At 28.0% G+C, this 19,448-nt stretch overlaps 1 protein-coding gene across 3 annotated transcripts in view; it reads left to right on the top strand.

Annotated features, from left to right (window-relative positions):
• LOC143252852 (growth hormone-inducible transmembrane protein-like) overlaps positions 1-19,448 on the top strand; it is a 73,227-nt gene that overhangs the window by 47,719 nt on the left and 6,060 nt on the right. For all 3 annotated transcript variants that reach the window (XM_076505626.1, XM_076505627.1, XM_076505628.1), the window contains exons 5-6: positions 15,271-15,469; positions 19,068-19,166. In XM_076505626.1, coding sequence (XP_076361741.1) covers positions 15,271-15,469; positions 19,068-19,166 — 298 coding nt within the window. The remainder of the gene's footprint in view (positions 1-15,270; positions 15,470-19,067; positions 19,167-19,448) is intronic.

The raw sequence follows: 19,448 nt of genomic DNA, 5'->3' as shown, positions 1-19,448 counted from the left end.
ATCTTATTTGATAATTACTGTTTCTTTTGATGTAACACTACTTCATCATTTTGGATTGAGATCTTATTTGATAATTACTGTTTCTTTTGATGTAACACTACTTCATCATTTTGGATTGAGATCTTATTTGATAATTACTGTTTCTTTTGATGTAACACCACTTCATCATTTTGATTGAGATCTTATTTGATAATTACTGTTTCTTTTGATGTAACACTACTTCATCATTTTGGATTGAGATCTTATTTGATAATTACTGTTTCTTTTGATGTAACACCACTTCATCATTTTGGATTGAGATCTTATTTGATAATTACTGTTTCTTTTGATGTAACACTACTTCATCATTTTGGATTGAGATCTTATTTGATAATTACTGTTTCTTTTGACTGTTTCTTTTGATGTAACACTACTTCATCATTTTGGATTGAGATCTTATTTGATAATTACTGTTTCTTTTGATGTAACACTACTTCATCATTTTGGATTGAGATCTTATTTGATAATTACTGTTTCTTTTGATGTAACACTACTTCATCATTTTGGATTGAGATCTTATTTGATAATTACTGTTTCTTTTGATGTAACACTACTTCATCATTTTGGATTGAGATCTTATTTGATAATTACTGTTTCTTTTGATGTAACACCACTTCATCATTTTGGATTGAGATCTTATTTGATAATTACTGTTTCTTTTGATGTAACACCACTTCATCATTTTGGATTGAGATCTTATTTGATAATTACTGTTTCTTTTGATGTAACACTACTTCATCATTTTGGATTGAGATCTTATTTGATAATTACTGTTTCTTTTGATGTAACACCACTTCATCATTTTGGATTGAGATCTTATTTGATAATTACTGTTTCTTTTGATGTAACACCACTTCATCATTTTGGATTGAGATCTTATTTGATAATTACTGTTTCTTTTGATGTAACACTACTTCATCATTTTGGATTGAGATCTTATTTGATAATTACTGTTTCTTTTGATGTAACACTACTTCATCATTTTGGATTGAGATCTTATTTGATAATTACTGTTTCTTTTGATGTAACACTACTTCATCATTTTGGATTGAGATCTTATTTGATAATTACTGTTTCTTTTGATGTAACACCACTTCATCATTTTGGATTGAGATCTTATTTGATAATTACTGTTTCTTTTGATGTAACACTACTTCATCATTTTGGATTGAGATCTTATTTGATAATTACTGTTTCTTTTGATGTAACACTACTTCATCATTTTGGATTGAGATCTTATTTGATAATTACTGTTTCTTTTGATGTAACACCACTTCATCATTTTGGATTGAGATCTTATTTGATAATTACTGTTTCTTTTGATGTAACACCACTTCATCATTTTGGATTGAGATCTTATTTGATAATTACTGTTTCTTTTGATGTAACACTACTTCATCATTTTGGATTGAGATCTTATTTGATAATTACTGTTTCTTTTGATGTAACACTACTTCATCATTTTGGATTGAGATCTTATTTGATAATTACTGTTTCTTTTGATGTAACACTACTTCATCATTTTGGATTGAGATCTTATTGATGATAACTTATTTGATAATTACTGTTCTTTTGATGTAACACTACTTCATCATTTTGGATTGAGATCTTATTTGATAATTACTGTTTCTTTTGATGTAACACCACTTCATCATTTTGGATTGAGATCTTATTTGATAATTACTGTTTCTTTTGATGTAACACTACTTCATCATTTTGGATTGAGATCTTATTTGATAATTACTGTTTCTTTTGATGTAACACTACTTCATCATTTTGGATTGAGATCTTATTTGATAATTACTGTTTCTTTTGATGTAACACCACTTCATCATTTTGGATTGAGATCTTATTTGATAATTACTGTTTCTTTTGATGTAACACTACTTCATCATTTTGGATTGAGATCTTATTTGATAATTACTGTTTCTTTTGATGTAACACTACTTCATCATTTTGGATTGAGATCTTATTTGATAATTACTGTTTCTTTTGATGTAACACTACTTCATCATTTTGGATTGAGATCTTATTTGATAATTACTGTTTCTTTTGATGTAACACTACTTCATCATTTTGGATTGAGATCTTATTTGATAATTACTGTTTCTTTTGATGTAACACTACTTCATCATTTTGGATTGAGATCTTATTTGATAATTACTGTTTCTTTTGATGTAACACTACTTCATCATTTTGGATTGAGATCTTATTTGATAATTACTGTTTCTTTTGATGTAACACCACTTCATCATTTTGGATTGAGATCTTATTTGATAATTACTGTTTCTTTTGATGTAACACCACTTCATCATTTTGGATTGAGATCTTATTTGATAATTACTGTTTCTTTTGATGTAACACCACTTCATCATTTTGGATTGAGATCTTATTTGATAATTACTGTTTCTTTTGATGTAACACCACTTCATCATTTTGGATTGAGATCTTATTTGATAATTACTGTTTCTTTTGATGTAACACCACTTCATCATTTTGGATTGAGATCTTATTTGATAATTACTGTTTCTTTTGATGTAACACTACTTCATCATTTTGGATTGAGATCTTATTTGATAATTACTGTTTCTTTTGATGTAACACTACTTCATCATTTTGGATTGAGATCTTATTTGATAATTACTGTTTCTTTTGATGTAACACTACTTCATCATTTTGGATTGAGATCTTATTTGATAATTACTGTTTCTTTTGATGTAACACTACTTCATCATTTTGGATTGAGATCTTATTTGATAATTACTGTTTCTTTTGATGTAACACTACTTCATCATTTTGGATTGAGATCTTATTTGATAATTACTGTTTCTTTTGATGTAACACCACTTCATCATTTTGGATTGAGATCTTATTTGATAATTACTGTTTCTTTTGATGTAACACTACTTCATCATTTTGGATTGAGATCTTATTTGATAATTACTGTTTCTTTTGATGTGTCATCATTTTGGATTGAGATCTTATTTGATAATTACTGTTTCTTTTGATTGAGACTTCATCATTTTGGATTGAGATCTACTGTTGATCTTTTGTTTCTTTTGATAACACCACTTCATCATTTTGGATTGAGATCTTATTTGATAATTACTGTTTCTTTTGATGTAACACCACTTCATCATTTTGGATTGAGATCTTATTTGATAATTACTGTTTCTTTTGATGTAACACCACTTCATCATTTTGGATTGAGATCTTATTTGATAATTACTGTTTCTTTTGATGTAACACCACTTCATCATTTTGGATTGAGATCTTATTTGATAATTACTGTTTCTTTTGATGTAACACTACTTCATCATTTTGGATTGAGATCTTATTTGATAATTACTGTTTCTTTTGATGTAACACCACTTCATCATTTTGGATTGAGATCTTATTTGATAATTACTGTTTCTTTTGATGTAACACTACTTCATCATTTTGGATTGAGATCTTATTTGATAATTACTGTTTCTTTTGATGTGAACACTACTTCATCATTTTGGATTGAGATCTTATTTGATAATTACTGTTTCTTTTGATGTAACACCACTTCATCATTTTGGATTGAGATCTTATTTGATAATTACTGTTTCTTTTGATGTAACACCACTTCATCATTTTGGATTGAGATCTTATTTGATAATTACTGTTTCTTTTGATGTAACACTACTTCATCATTTTGGATTGAGATCTTATTTGATAATTACTGTTTCTTTTGATGTAACACTACTTCATCATTTTGGATTGAGATCTTATTTGATAATTACTGTTTCTTTTGATGTAACACTACTTCATCATTTTGGATTGAGATCTTATTTGATAATTACTGTTTCTTTTGATGTAACACTACTTCATCATTTTGGATTGAGATCTTATTTGATAATTACTGTTTCTTTTGATGTAACACTACTTCATCATTTTGGATTGAGATCTTATTTGATAATTACTGTTTCTTTTGATGTAACACCACTTCATCATTTTGGATTGAGATCTTATTTGATAATTACTGTTTCTTTTGATGTAACACCACTTCATCATTTTGGATTGAGATCTTATTTGATAATTACTGTTTCTTTTGATGTAACACTACTTCATCATTTTGGATTGAGATCTTATTTGATAATTACTGTTTCTTTTGATGTAACACTACTTCATCATTTTGGATTGAGATCTTATTTGATAATTACTGTTTCTTTTGATGTAACACTACTTCATCATTTTGGATTGAGATCTTATTTGATAATTACTGTTTCTTTTGATGTAACACTACTTCATCATTTTGGATTGAGATCTTATTTGATAATTACTGTTTCTTTTGATGTAACACCACTTCATCATTTTGGATTGAGATCTTATTTGATAATTACTGTTTCTTTTGATGTAACACCACTTCATCATTTTGGATTGAGATCTTATTTGATAATTACTGTTTCTTTTGATGTAACACCACTTCATCATTTTGGATTGAGATCTTATTTGATAATTACTGTTTTTTTTGATGTAACACTACTTCATCATTTTGGATTGAGATCTTATTTGATAATTACTGTTTCTTTTGATGTAACACTACTTCATCATTTTGGATTGAGATCTTATTTGATAATTACTGTTTCTTTTGATGTAACACCACTTCATCATTTTGGATTGAGATCTTATTTGATAATTACTGTTTCTTTTGATGTAACACTACTTCATCATTTTGGATTGAGATCTTATTTGATAATTACTGTTTCTTTTGATGTAACACCACTTCATCATTTTGGATTGAGATCTTATTTGATAATTACTGTTTCTTTTGATGTAACACTACTTCATCATTTTGGATTGAGATCTTATTTGATAATTACTGTTTCTTTTGATGTAACACTACTTCATCATTTTGGATTGAGATCTTATTTGATAATTACTGTTTCTTTTGATGTAACACTACTTCATCATTTTGGATTGAGATCTTATTTGATAATTACTACTTCATCATTTTGGATTGAGATCTTATTTGATAATTACTGTTTCTTTTGATGTAACACTACTTCATCATTTTGGATTGAGATCTTATTTGATAATTACTGTTTCTTTTGATGTAACACCACTTCATCATTTTGGATTGAGATCTTATTTGATAATTACTGTTTCTTTTGATGTAACACCACTTCATCATTTTGGATTGAGATCTTATTTGATAATTACTGTTTCTTTTGATGTAACACTACTTCATCATTTTGGATTGAGATCTTATTTGATAATTACTGTTTCTTTTGATGTAACACTACTTCATCATTTTGGATTGAGATCTTATTTGATAATTACTGTTTCTTTTGATGTAACACTACTTCATCATTTTGGATTGAGATCTTATTTGATAATTACTGTTTCTTTTGATGTAACACTACTTCATCATTTTGGATTGAGATCTTATTTGATAATTACTGTTTCTTTTGATGTAACACCACTTCATCATTTTGGATTGAGATCTTATTTGATAATTACTGTTTCTTTTGATGTAACACTACTTCATCATTTTGGATTGAGATCTTATTTGATAATTACTGTTTCTTTTGATGTAACAACTTCATCATTTTGGATTGAGATCTTATTTGATAATTACTGTTTCTTTTGATGTAACACATCATCATTTTGGATTGAGATCTTATTTGATAATTACTGTTTCTTTTGATGTAACACCACTTCATCATTTTGGATTGAGATCTTATTTGATAATTACTGTTTCTTTTGATGTAACACTACTTCATCATTTTGGATTGAGATCTTATTTGATAATTACTGTTTCTTTTGATGTAACACCACTTCATCATTTTGGATTGAGATCTTATTTGATAATTACTGTTTCTTTTGATGTAACACTACTTCATCATTTTGGATTGAGATCTTATTTGATAATTACTGTTTCTTTTGATGTAACACTACTTCATCATTTTGGATTGAGATCTTATTTGATAATTACTGTTTCTTTTGATGTAACACCACTTCATCATTTTGGATTGAGATCTTATTTGATAATTACTGTTTCTTTTGATGTAACACTACTTCATCATTTTGGATTGAGATCTTATTTGATAATTACTGTTTCTTTTTGATGTCACTTCATTTTGGATTGAGATCTTATTTGATAATTACTGTTTCTTTTGATGTAACACCACTTCATCATTTTGGATTGAGATCTTATTTGATAATTACTGTTTCTTTTGATGTAACACCACTTCATCATTTTGGATTGAGATCTTATTTGATAATTACTGTTTCTTTTGATGTAACACCACTTCATCATTTTGGATTGAGATCTTATTTGATAATTACTGTTTCTTTTGATGTAACACCACTTCATCATTTTGGATTGAGATCTTATTTGATAATTACTGTTTCTTTTGATGTAACACTACTTCATCATTTTGGATTGAGATCTTATTTGATAATTACTGTTTCTTTTGATGTAACACTACTTCATCATTTTGGATTGAGATCTTATTTGATAATTACTGTTTCTTTTGATGTAACACCACTTCATCATTTTGGATTGAGATCTTATTTGATAATTACTGTTTCTTTTGATGTAACACTACTTCATCATTTTGGATTGAGATCTTATTTGATAATTACTGTTTCTTTTGATGTAACACCACTTCATCATTTTGGATTGAGATCTTATTTGATAATTACTGTTTCTTTTGATGTAACACCACTTCATCATTTTGGATTGAGATCTTATTTGATAATTACTGTTTCTTTTGATGTAACACTACTTCATCATTTTGGATTGAGATCTTATTTGATAATTACTGTTTCTTTTGATGTTCATCATTTTGGATTGAGATCTTATTTGATAATTACTGTTTCTTTTGACTACTTCATCATTTTGGATTGAGATCTTATTTGATAATTACTGTTTCTTTTGATGTAACACCACTTCATCATTTTGGATTGAGATCTTATTTGATAATTACTGTTTCTTTTGATGTAACACTACTTCATCATTTTGGATTGAGATCTTATTTGATAATTACTGTTTCTTTTGATGTAACACATTTTGGATTGAGATCTTATTTGATAATTACTTCATCATTTTGGATTGAGATCTTATTTGATAATTACTGTTTCTTTTGATGTAACACTACTTCATCATTTTGGATTGAGATCTTATTTGATAATTACTGTTTCTTTTGATGTAACACCACTTCATCATTTTGGATTGAGATCTTATTTGATAATTACTGTTTCTTTTGATGTAACACTACTTCATCATTTTGGATTGAGATCTTATTTGATAATTACTGTTTCTTTTGATGTAACACTACTTCATCATTTTGGATTGAGATCTTATTTGATAATTACTGTTTCTTTTGATGTAACACTACTTCATCATTTTGGATTGAGATCTTATTTGATAATTACTGTTTCATCATTTTGGATTGAGATCTTATTTGATAATTACTGTTTCTTTTGATGTAACACTACTTCATCATTTTGGATTGAGATCTTATTTGATAATTACTGTTTCTTTTGATGTAACACCACTTCATCATTTTGGATTGAGATCTTATTTGATAATTACTGTTTCTTTTGATGTAACACTACTTCATCATTTTGGATTGAGATCTTATTTGATAATTACTGTTTCTTTTGATGTAACACCACTTCATCATTTTGGATTGAGATCTTATTTGATAATTACTGTTTTTCTTTTGATGTAACATCTTCATCATTTTGGATTGAGATCTTATTTATTACTGTTTCTTTTGATGTAACACCACTTCATCATTTTGGATTGAGATCTTATTTGATAATTACTGTTTCTTTTGATGTAACACTACTTCATCATTTTGGATTGAGATCTTATTTGATAATTACTGTTTCTTTTGATGTAACACTACTTCATCATTTTGGATTGAGATCTTTCATTTTGATTAATTACTGTTTACTGTTTTTTTTGATGTAACACTACTTCATCATTTTGGATTGAGATCTTATTTGATAATTACTGTTTCTTTTGATGTAACACTACTTCATCATTTTGGATTGAGATCTTATTTGATAATTACTGTTTCTTTTGATGTAACACCACTTCATCATTTTGGATTGAGATCTTATTTGATAATTACTGTTTCTTTTGATGTAACACTACTTCATCATTTTGGATTGAGATCTTATTTGATAATTACTGTTTCTTTTGATGTAACACCACTTCATCATTTTGGATTGAGATCTTATTTGATAATTACTGTTTCTTTTGATGTAACACCACTTCATCATTTTGGATTGAGATCTTATTTGATAATTACTGTTTCTTTTGATGTAACACTACTTCATCATTTTGGATTGAGATCTTATTTGATAATTACTGTTTCTTTTGATGTAACACTACTTCATCATTTTGGATTGAGATCTTATTTGATAATTACTGTTTCTTTTGATGTAACACTACTTCATCATTTTGGATTGAGATCTTATTTGATAATTACTGTTTCTTTTGATGTAACACTACTTCATCATTTTGGATTGAGATCTTATTTGATAATTACTTTTGATGTAACACTACTTCATCATTTTGGATTGAGATCTTATTTGATAATTACTGTTTCTTTTGATGTAACACCACTTCATCATTTTGGATTGAGATCTTATTTGATAATTACTGTTTCTTTTGATGTAACACTACTTCATCATTTTGGATTGAGATCTTATTTGATAATTACTGTTTCTTTTGATGTAACACCACTTCATCATTTTGGATTGAGATCTTATTTGATAATTACTGTTTCTTTTGATGTAACACTACTTCATCATTTTGGATTGAGATCTTATTTGATAATTACTGTTTCATTTTTTGATGTAACATGTAACACTTCATCATTTTGGATTGAGATCTTATTTGATAATTACTGTTTCTTTTGATGTAACACCACTTCATCATTTTGGATTGAGATCTTATTTGATAATTACTGTTTCTTTTGATGTAACACTACTTCATCTTTCTTATTTGATAATGATGTTTCTTTTGATGTAACACTACTTCATCATTTTGGATTGAGATCTTATTTGATAATTACTGTTTCTTTTGATGTAACACTACTTCATCATTTTGGATTGAGATCTTATTTGATAATTACTGTTTCTTTTGATGTAACACTACTTCATCATTTTGGATTGAGATCTTATTTGATAATTACTGTTTCTTTTGATGTAACACCACTTCATCATTTTGGATTGAGATCTTATTTGATAATTACTGTTTCTTTTGATGTAACACTACTTCATCATTTTGGATTGAGATCTTATTTGATAATTACTGTTTCTTTTGATGTAACACCACTTCATCATTTTGGATTGAGATCTTATTTGATAATTACTGTTTCTTTTGATGTAACACTACTTCATCATTTTGGATTGAGATCTTATTTGATAATTACTGTTTCTTTTGATGTAACACCACTTCATCATTTTGGATTGAGATCTTATTTGATAATTACTGTTTCTTTTGATGTAACACTACTTCATCATTTTGGATTGAGATCTTATTTGATAATTACTGTTTCTTTTGATGTAACACTACTTCATCATTTTGGATTGAGATCTTATTTGATAATTACTGTTTCTTTTGATGTAACACTACTTCATCATTTTGGATTGAGATCTTATTTGATAATTACTGTTTCTTTTGATGTAACACTACTTCATCATTTTGGATTGAGATCTTATTTGATAATTACTGTTCATCATTTTTTGAGATCTTATTTGATAATTACTGTTTCACACCACTTCATCATTTTGGATTGAGATCTTATTTGATAATTACTGTTTCTTTTGATGTAACACTACTTCATCATTTTGGATTGAGATCTTATTTGATAATTACTGTTTCTTTTGATGTAACACTACTTCATCATTTTGGATTGAGATCTTATTTGATAATTACTGTTTCTTTTGATGTAACACTACTTCATCATTTTGGATTGAGATCTTATTTGATAATTACTGTTTCTTTTGATGTAACACTACTTCATCATTTTGGATTGAGATCTTATTTGATAATTACTGTTTCTTTTGATGTGACACTACTTCATCATTTTGGATTGAGACTACTTCATCATTTTGGATTGAGATCTTATTTGATAATTACTGTTTCTTTTGATGTAACACTACTTCATCATTTTGGATTGAGATCTTATTTGATAATTACTGTTTCTTTTGATGTAACACCACTTCATCATTTTGGATTGAGATCTTATTTGATAATTACTGTTTCTTTTGATGTAACACCACTTCATCATTTTGGATTGAGATCTTATTTGATAATTACTGTTTCTTTTGATGTAACACCACTTCATCATTTTGGATTGAGATCTTATTTGATAATTACTGTTTCTTTTGATGTAACACTACTTCATCATTTTGGATTGAGATCTTATTTGATAATTACTGTTTCTTTTGATGTAACACTACTTCATCATTTTGGATTGAGATCTTATTTGATAATTACTGTTTCTTTTGATGTAACACCACTTCATCATTTTGGATTGAGATCTTATTTGATAATTACTGTTTCTTTTGATGTAACACCACTTCATCATTTTGGATTGAGATCTTATTTGATAATTACTGTTTCTTTTGATGTAACACTACTTCATCATTTTGGATTGAGATCTTATTTGATAATTACTGTTTCTTTTGATGTAACACCACTTCATCATTTTGGATTGAGATCTTATTTGATAATTACTGTTTCTTTTGATGTAACACCACTTCATCATTTTGGATTGAGATCTTATTTGATAATTACTGTTTCTTTTGATGTAACACTACTTCATCATTTTGGATTGAGATCTTATTTGATAATTACTGTTTCTTTTGATGTAACACTACTTCATCATTTTGGATTGAGATCTTATTTGATAATTACTGTTTCTTTTGATGTAACACTACTTCATCATTTTGGATTGAGATCTTATTTGATAATTACTGTTTCTTTTGATGTAACACCACTTCATCATTTTGGATTGAGATCTTATTTGATAATTACTGTTTCTTTTGATGTAACACCACTTCATCATTTTGGATTGAGATCTTATTTGATAATTACTGTTTCTTTTGATGTAACACCACTTCATCATTTTGGATTGAGATCTTATTTGATAATTACTGTTTCTTTTGATGTGTTCATCATTTTGGATTGAGATCTTATTTGTAACACACACTTCATCATTTTGGATTGAGATCTTATTTGATAATTACTGTTTCTTTTGATGTAACACTACTTCATCATTTTGGATTGAGATCTTATTTGATAATTACTGTTTCTTTTGATGTAACACCACTTCATCATTTTGGATTGAGATCTTATTTGATAATTACTGTTTCTTTTGATGTAACACTACTTCATCATTTTGGATTGAGATCTTATTTGATAATTACTGTTTCTTTTGATGTAACACTACTTCATCATTTTGGATTGAGATCTTATTTGATAATTACTGTTTCTTTTGATGTAACACTACTTCATCATTTTGGATTGAGATCTTATTTGATAATTACTGTTTCTTTTGATGTAACACTACTTCATCATTTTGGATTGAGATCTTATTTGATAATTACTGTTTCTTTTGATGTAACACCACTTCATCATTTTGATCACTACTTCATCATTTTGGATTGAGATCTTATTTGATAATTACTGTTTCTTTTGATGTAACACCACTTCATCATTTTGGATTGAGATCTTATTTGATAATTACTGTTTCTTTTTGATGATCATTTTGGATTGAGATCTTATTTGATAATTACTGTTTCTTTTGATGTAACACCACTTCATCATTTTGGATTGAGATCTTATTTGATAATTACTGTTTCTTTTGATGTAACACTACTTCATCATTTTGGATTGAGATCTTATTTGATAATTACTGTTTCTTTTGATGTAACACTACTTCATCATTTTGGATTGAGATCTTATTTGATAATTACTGTTTCTTTTGATGTAACACCACTTCATCATTTTGGATTGAGATCTTATTTGATAATTACTGTTTCTTTTGATGTAACACCACTTCATCATTTTGGATTGAGATCTTATTTGATAATTACTGTTTCTTTTGATGTAACACTACTTCATCATTTTGGATTGAGATCTTATTTGATAATTACTGTTTCTTTTGATGTAACACTACTTCATCATTTTGGATTGAGATCTTATTTGATAATTACTGTTTCTTTTGATGTAACACTACTTCATCATTTTGGATTGAGATCTTATTTGATAATTACTGTTTCTTTTGATGTAACACTACTTCATCATTTTGGATTGAGATCTTATTTGATAATTACTGTTTCTTTTGATGTAACACCTACTTCATCATTTTGGATTGAGATCTTATTTGATAATTACTGTTTCTTTTGATGTAACACCACTTCATCATTTTGGATTGAGATCTTATTTGATAATTACTGTTTCTTTTGATGTAACACTACTTCATCATTTTGGATTGAGATCTTATTTGATAATTACTGTTTCTTTTGATGTAACACCACTTCATCATTTTGGATTGAGATCTTATTTGATAATTACTGTTTCTTTTGATGTAACACCACTTCATCATTTTGGATTGAGATCTTATTTGATAATTACTGTTTCTTTTGATGTAACACTACTTCATCATTTTGGATTGAGATCTTATTTGATAATTACTGTTTCTTTTGATGTAACACCACTTCATCATTTTGGATTGAGATCTTATTTGATAATTACTGTTTCTTTTGATGTAACACTACTTCATCATTTTGGATTGAGATCTTATTTGATAATTACTGTTTCTTTTGATGTAACACTACTTCATCATTTTGGATTGAGATCTTATTTGATAATTACTGTTTCTTTTGATGTAACACTACTTCATCATTTTGGATTGAGATCTTATTTGATAATTACTGTTTCTTTTGATGTAACACTACTTCATCATTTTGGATTGAGATCTTATTTGATAATTACTGTTTCTTTTGATGTAACACCACTTCATCATTTTGGATTGAGATCTTATTTGATAATTACTGTTTCTTTTGATGTAACACCACTTCATCATTTTGGATTTTGATGTAACACCACTCATCATTTTGGATTGAGATCTTATTTGATAATTACTGTTTCTTTTGATTTGGATTGAGATCTTATTTGATAATTACTGTTTCTTTTGATGTAACACCACTTCATCATTTTGGATTGAGATCTTATTTGATAATTACTGTTTCTTTTGATGTAACACCACTTCATCATTTTGGATTGAGATCTTATTTGATAATTACTGTTTCTTTTGATGTAACACCACTTCATCATTTTGGATTGAGATCTTATTTGATAATTACTGTTTCTTTTGATGTAACACTACTTCATCATTTTGGATTGAGATCTTATTTGATAATTACTGTTTCTTTTGATGTAACACTACTTCATCATTTTGGATTGAGATCTTATTTGATAATTACTGTTTTTTTTAATTATCATTTTGATTGAGATCTTATTTGATAATTACTGTAACACTACTTCATCATTTTGGATTGAGATCTTATTTGATAATTACTGTTTCTTTTGATGTAACACCACTTCATCATTTTGGATTGAGATCTTATTTGATAATTACTGTTTCTTTTGATGTAACACTACTTCATCATTTTGGATTGAGATCTTATTTGATAATTACTGTTTCTTTTGATGTAACACCACTTCATCATTTTGGATTGAGATCTTATTTGATAATTACTGTTTCTTTTGATGTAACACTACTTCATCATTTTGGATTGAGATCTTATTTGATAATTACTGTTTCTTTTGATGTAACACTACTTCATCATTTTGGATTGAGATCTTATTTGATAATTACTGTTTCTTTTGATGTAACACCACTTCATCATTTTGGATTGAGATCTTATTTGATAATTACTGTTTCTTTTGATGTAACACTACTTCATCATTTTGGATTGAGATCTTATTTGATAATTACTGTTTCTTTTGATGTAACACTACTTCATCATTTTGGATTGAGATCTTATTTGATAATTACTGTTTCTTTTGATGTAACACTTCATCTTCATCATTTTGGATTGAGATCTTATTTGATAATTACTGTTTCTTTTGATGTAACACTACTTCATCATTTTGGATTGAGATCTTATTTGATAATTACTGTTTCTTTTGATGTAACACTACTTCATCATTTTGGATTGAGATCTTATTTGATAATTACTGTTTCTTTTGATGTGACACTACTTCATCATTTTGGATTGAGATCTTATTTGATAATTACTGTTTTTTTTGATGTGACACTACTTCATCATTTTGGATTGAGATCTTATTTGATAATTACTGTTTTTTTTGACTGTTTTTTTTGATGTAACACCACTTCATCATTTTGGATTGAGATCTTATTTGATAATTACTGTTTCTTTTGATGTAACACCACTTCATCATTTTGGATTGAGATCTTATTTGATAATTACTGTTTCTTTTGATGTAACACCACTTCATCATTTTGGATTGAGATCTTATTTGATAATTACTGTTTCTTTTGATGTAACACTACATCATTTTGGATTGAGATCTTATTTGATAATTACTGTTTCTTTTGATGTAACACTACTTCATTATTTTGGATTGAGATCTTATTTGATAATTACTGTTTCTTTTGATGTAACACTACATCATCATTTTGGATTGAGATCTTATTTGATAATTACTGTTTCTTTTGATGTAACACTACTTCATCATTTTGGATTGAGATCTTATTTGATAATTACTGTTTCTTTTGATGTAACACTACTTCATCATTTTGGATTGAGATCTTATTTGATAATTACTGTTTCTTTTGATGTAACACTACTTCATCATTTTGGATTGAGATCTTATTTGATAATTACTGTTTCTTTTGATGTAACACTACTTCATCATTTTGGATTGAGATCTTATTTGATAATTACTGTTTCTTTTGATGTAACACCACTTCATCATTTCCTTACCACCAGTTAAATGTCTTATTTCGACTATTAATTGTTAATTTCATCTGTTTTTGATTTACTTCTGAAATTATTTTTAATATTAACATCTCTCACTTAAATTTTCAAGATGCTAATTTTGTAAAACTCATGATTATCGGTTAATGTTATAATCATAATATCTTTCTTTGAAAGTTATTTCAAATCAAGATGTTAACTAATTTTCCAACTTTACACCAGGCTATTGGTGCAACTTTAGCTGCTATGATTGGAAGTGGAATGATTGTACGGTCAATGCCATACTCTGAGAAGCTTGGAGCCAAACATTTTGCATGGATGGTTCATAGTGGAGTAATGGGAGCTGTGGTAGCTCCTTTGTGTTTACTTGGTGGCCCTATCTTGTTGCGAGCAGCTTGGTTGACTGCAGGAGTTGTTAGTGGTAAGGTTTTATAAACTACTGTAGTAGAGTTTCTTTAGATTGAATGTACTAAAAGAAATGTAAGTGAAATATCTTCTGTAACTTTAGCATCTGAAGTTCATAGTTGTTTTTAAAATAGATTATTTGTGTAATTTAACTGGAAGTTGATGTGACTTAAGGAAAAAACAAGTTGCATTCTTTTACAGATTATTGTAGCTGTAATTACATCTTATATGTAAACTGAATCTTGAAACAAGTTTTAATACTAAAGTGAAAGCATATTAAATAAATATGGTGTAATTTTAGAACACATAAGTGTGATAAAGATAATGGAATATATATGTTTAAGATATGAAAGTAAGTTACATCTGCATGTTTATTGTTTAAGTGAGGTAGAGCAGAAAAGTTTAATGTGTAGAAATATATCATGTTAAGTCACTGATGTACACTAATGATGAAATCCATACTGCTTTTTTGTACATAACTGTTTTATGTGTTTTTTGTAAAATATTTATCATAATTTAGGGAAACGTAGTAAAACAAATTAATGTACATAAGCAGTAGGTCCCTGTTGCCCTTATGTTATGTAGAGTTGGGTACATGATGTCTTGGGTTCATTTTCAACTACACTTAATTGGATCCGTCTTTGCTACTACAAAGTTACTACTACTTTCCATTGTCAGTAATGTTAAAATACTTCAATGGTAAATAAAGTGTAAACATATGTTTATTTACATTGTATTTATGTATCTAATTTATAATTGCATATCTCTATTTTTTAATGTTTTATATAAGCTGGTGCATTTCGAGGGAGTTGGAGCTCCCCATCCATGTTTTTGTTTTTTGGAAAAATAACTGTATTTTATATTGTATAAGTAAGGAATTTGATAAAGAGTCCAAGTAACTGTAGTCATGTAACCTCCCTTTCATTTTTCTGAAGTTTGTAACTGTATTCTTAATGTCATTATAAGCGAGGAACTTGATAAAGAGTCGAAGTGTACTGTTGTAACATACCTTCCATGTTTTTCTGAAGTTAGTAACTGTATTCTTAATGTTGTATAAGTAAGGAACTTGATAAAGAGTCGAAGTGTACTGTTGTAACATACCTTCCATGTTTTTCTGAAGTTAGTAACTGTATTCTTAATGTTGTATAAGTAAGGAACTTGATAAAGAGTCAAAGTGTACTGTTGTAACATACCTTCCATGTTTTTCTGAAGTTAGTAACTGTATTCTTAATGTTGTATAAGTAAGGAACTTGATAAAGAGTCAAAGTGTACTGTTGTAACATACCTTCCATGTTTTTCTGAAGTTAGTAACTGTATTCTTAATGTTGTATAAGTAAGGAACTTGATAAAGAGTCGAAGTGTACTGTTGTAACATACCTTCCATGTTTTTCTGAAGTTAGTAACTGTATTCTTAATGTTGTATAAGCGAGGAACTTGATAAAGAGTCGAAGTGTACTGTTGTAACATACCTTCCATGTTTTTCTGAAGTTAGTAACTGTATTCTTTGTATATATAGATGCAGATATTTTCCCTCACCTCTTTTAATATTTCAAAATAAGTTTGTATAAAAACATGTTCTAATACTACCTTAGGGTATCAAAAAATATTAGTTGTCTGTTGTGTTATTAATTAGAATAAAATTTTCTGAAATTAACACAGTTGTAGTTTACAGCAATACAGTTAAGGCCTCAGCCAATAACTGATAATGTCTAAGCTAATACAACTTAGTTAAACATTACCATGGTAATCTTCATAACTTTTTCCAGACACTAACAATATGCCAAGATTTGTCTTTATCGAAGTTAGTGTTGTGTAGGACATTTTATAACATATATACTTAGTACAATCATTGTTTAGAAGCTAGAATTCTTATGAGAAATCTTTCTTGTATTGTTGTTTTAAAATTAGGGACAATGCAGCTCTATAAGTTCTAAAGAACTTTGAGAACAGTTACCCTGTTTACAGTAGAATATTTTATTATAAACAGTTAAAACTAATTTTGATTAACAAATTATAAAATGTTTGTTTTGAATTATTGTCATATCTATAATATTCCTAGCAATAAATATGTAAACCTTGTAAACAGTAGTTTATAATGTAATTGAGTTAATTACTTACAGGATATATTTATGTTTTAATTATGCTTGACTTATAGAGGTTACTCTTAAGACGGACTGTGTGGCCAATGTTGATTTTAAAAGATTGCGTTGTTGTATTACATGGCCAACTTTGAAACAGCTTGTATCATACCATCATTGCAGAAAATGAACTATTCCTGCAGATAGTGTGTTAGAAGAATTGACTTTCACCCATAAACAAAAGAATGCAATATTATCTTAATAGAAATTCCAGTTTTGTTCTTGTTTATTTCCTAACTGTTTGTCAGATAGTTTTGACTCTCAGATGTTTCACAAAGTAAGTTTGTGTTAAGCTATTCTCAACATGGCTGGGATGGTATGGGTATTAAAACTTTAGTTAACCTGAAGATGACCTACTAAGGTTGAAACATTCTATACTTTATTTAACTAGTATTTTAATACCCATAACAGCCATCTTGAGAATACTTTTTTATTTCAAGTGGGTTTCTTGTCACAGACATAAGTTTTATGTTTTCTAGTTTTTATGACCTAAATTTAAATTTAGGTTACATAAGAATATCAAACAATAGTAGGTTTTACTTTAAATTTGTGTGTGTTTACCTAATAAATGAGTTATCAATATATCTCTAAAAATGGCTCAGTTGGGTTGAGAAACTTTTTTACATAGAGGCGCAAACAATGTTTCGACCTTCTTCGGTCATTGTCAGGTTCACAAGAGAGAGAGAGTAACTGACCGGAAGCTGACCACATGTTTGGAAGGGATTGTGTAACTCTACATTCCAACACTTAGTTACACAACCCTTCTAAACATGTGATTAGCTTCGGTCAGTTACCTCTCTCTATGTGAACCTGACGATGACCGAAGAAGGTCGAAGCGTTGTTCACTCCTCTGTGTAAAATATTTTCTCAACAAACAAGCTATTTTTACATATATATTTCTCTACAAGTGGGTTTCTCGACATCAAACGAGTTATTAATTATTTCTCTCCATTGATTAGTCTGAATAACTGCATAGGGATAGATACATAGGTGAGGTTCATTGTTTTTTTCAAACATGCTTATAAGAACATAAACTAAAACATCTATAAAAACAATTTTCCGTAGGTGATTATGGAATAAAACTACCCCTGATTCTATTGATTGTTTCATTATCAAATAATTGTCCAGTTTTAAACCAGAGAAAATAGTTACTTGTGTACACTCACTTTGGTAGGTTGTTCATAGCAGAGTAATTGTAACAGCATTTATTATAAAATATAGGCAGCATTACTGATTGTTTTGCTTTGTAGTGAAATATCAGCTGTTTTTAAAATGAAAACAAGGTTTTTGATATCATTGTATTGTGATAAGATTACAATGTTTTGTCATCTTTCTAAATGTTTAATGGAATTAACTTATTTGTCAACTAATATCGAGTAATAATAATAATAATAATAATAATAAAATGTCCAGTAGAAACTACACAGATGGAAAACCAGAAGTTATGGTGAAATTGTTTTTGTTTGCCCTTTTCAGGCCTGTCAGCTGTAGCTGTGTGTGCTCCAAGTGAAAAGTTTTTAACCATGGGAGGTCCACTGGCTATTGGTTTGGGTGTTGTATTTGCATCTTCTATTGGTGAGTATACAATAGGGAGTGTACATTATGTCACAGGCAACATTAATCAGTATTTATAAGTTTGAAAGGTGAATACTTTTTTGTAGTAATTTTGGTTTATTTGAATTGTTTTGAAAAGTACATTTTATTTCATTTACTGAAATCGTGGAATGTGTAATTTTCATCATCTTGCTAGGTAGGAATTTAGAAAGCTTTGTTTATAAGTGTATTAGTTTCTATCTAATAAAGTATATTAGCGCTAGTTAGGGAGTGTGTGAGGTTACTTGTCAGTGAATTAGTTAT

The sequence above is a fragment of the Tachypleus tridentatus genome, chromosome 6 (assembly GCF_004210375.1).
Source record: "Tachypleus tridentatus isolate NWPU-2018 chromosome 6, ASM421037v1, whole genome shotgun sequence".
NCBI classification, from domain to species: Eukaryota; Metazoa; Arthropoda; class Merostomata; order Xiphosura; family Limulidae; genus Tachypleus; species Tachypleus tridentatus.
The sequence above is the reverse complement of the archived record's forward strand: the minus strand, read 5'-3'. Positions and strand labels throughout refer to the sequence as shown.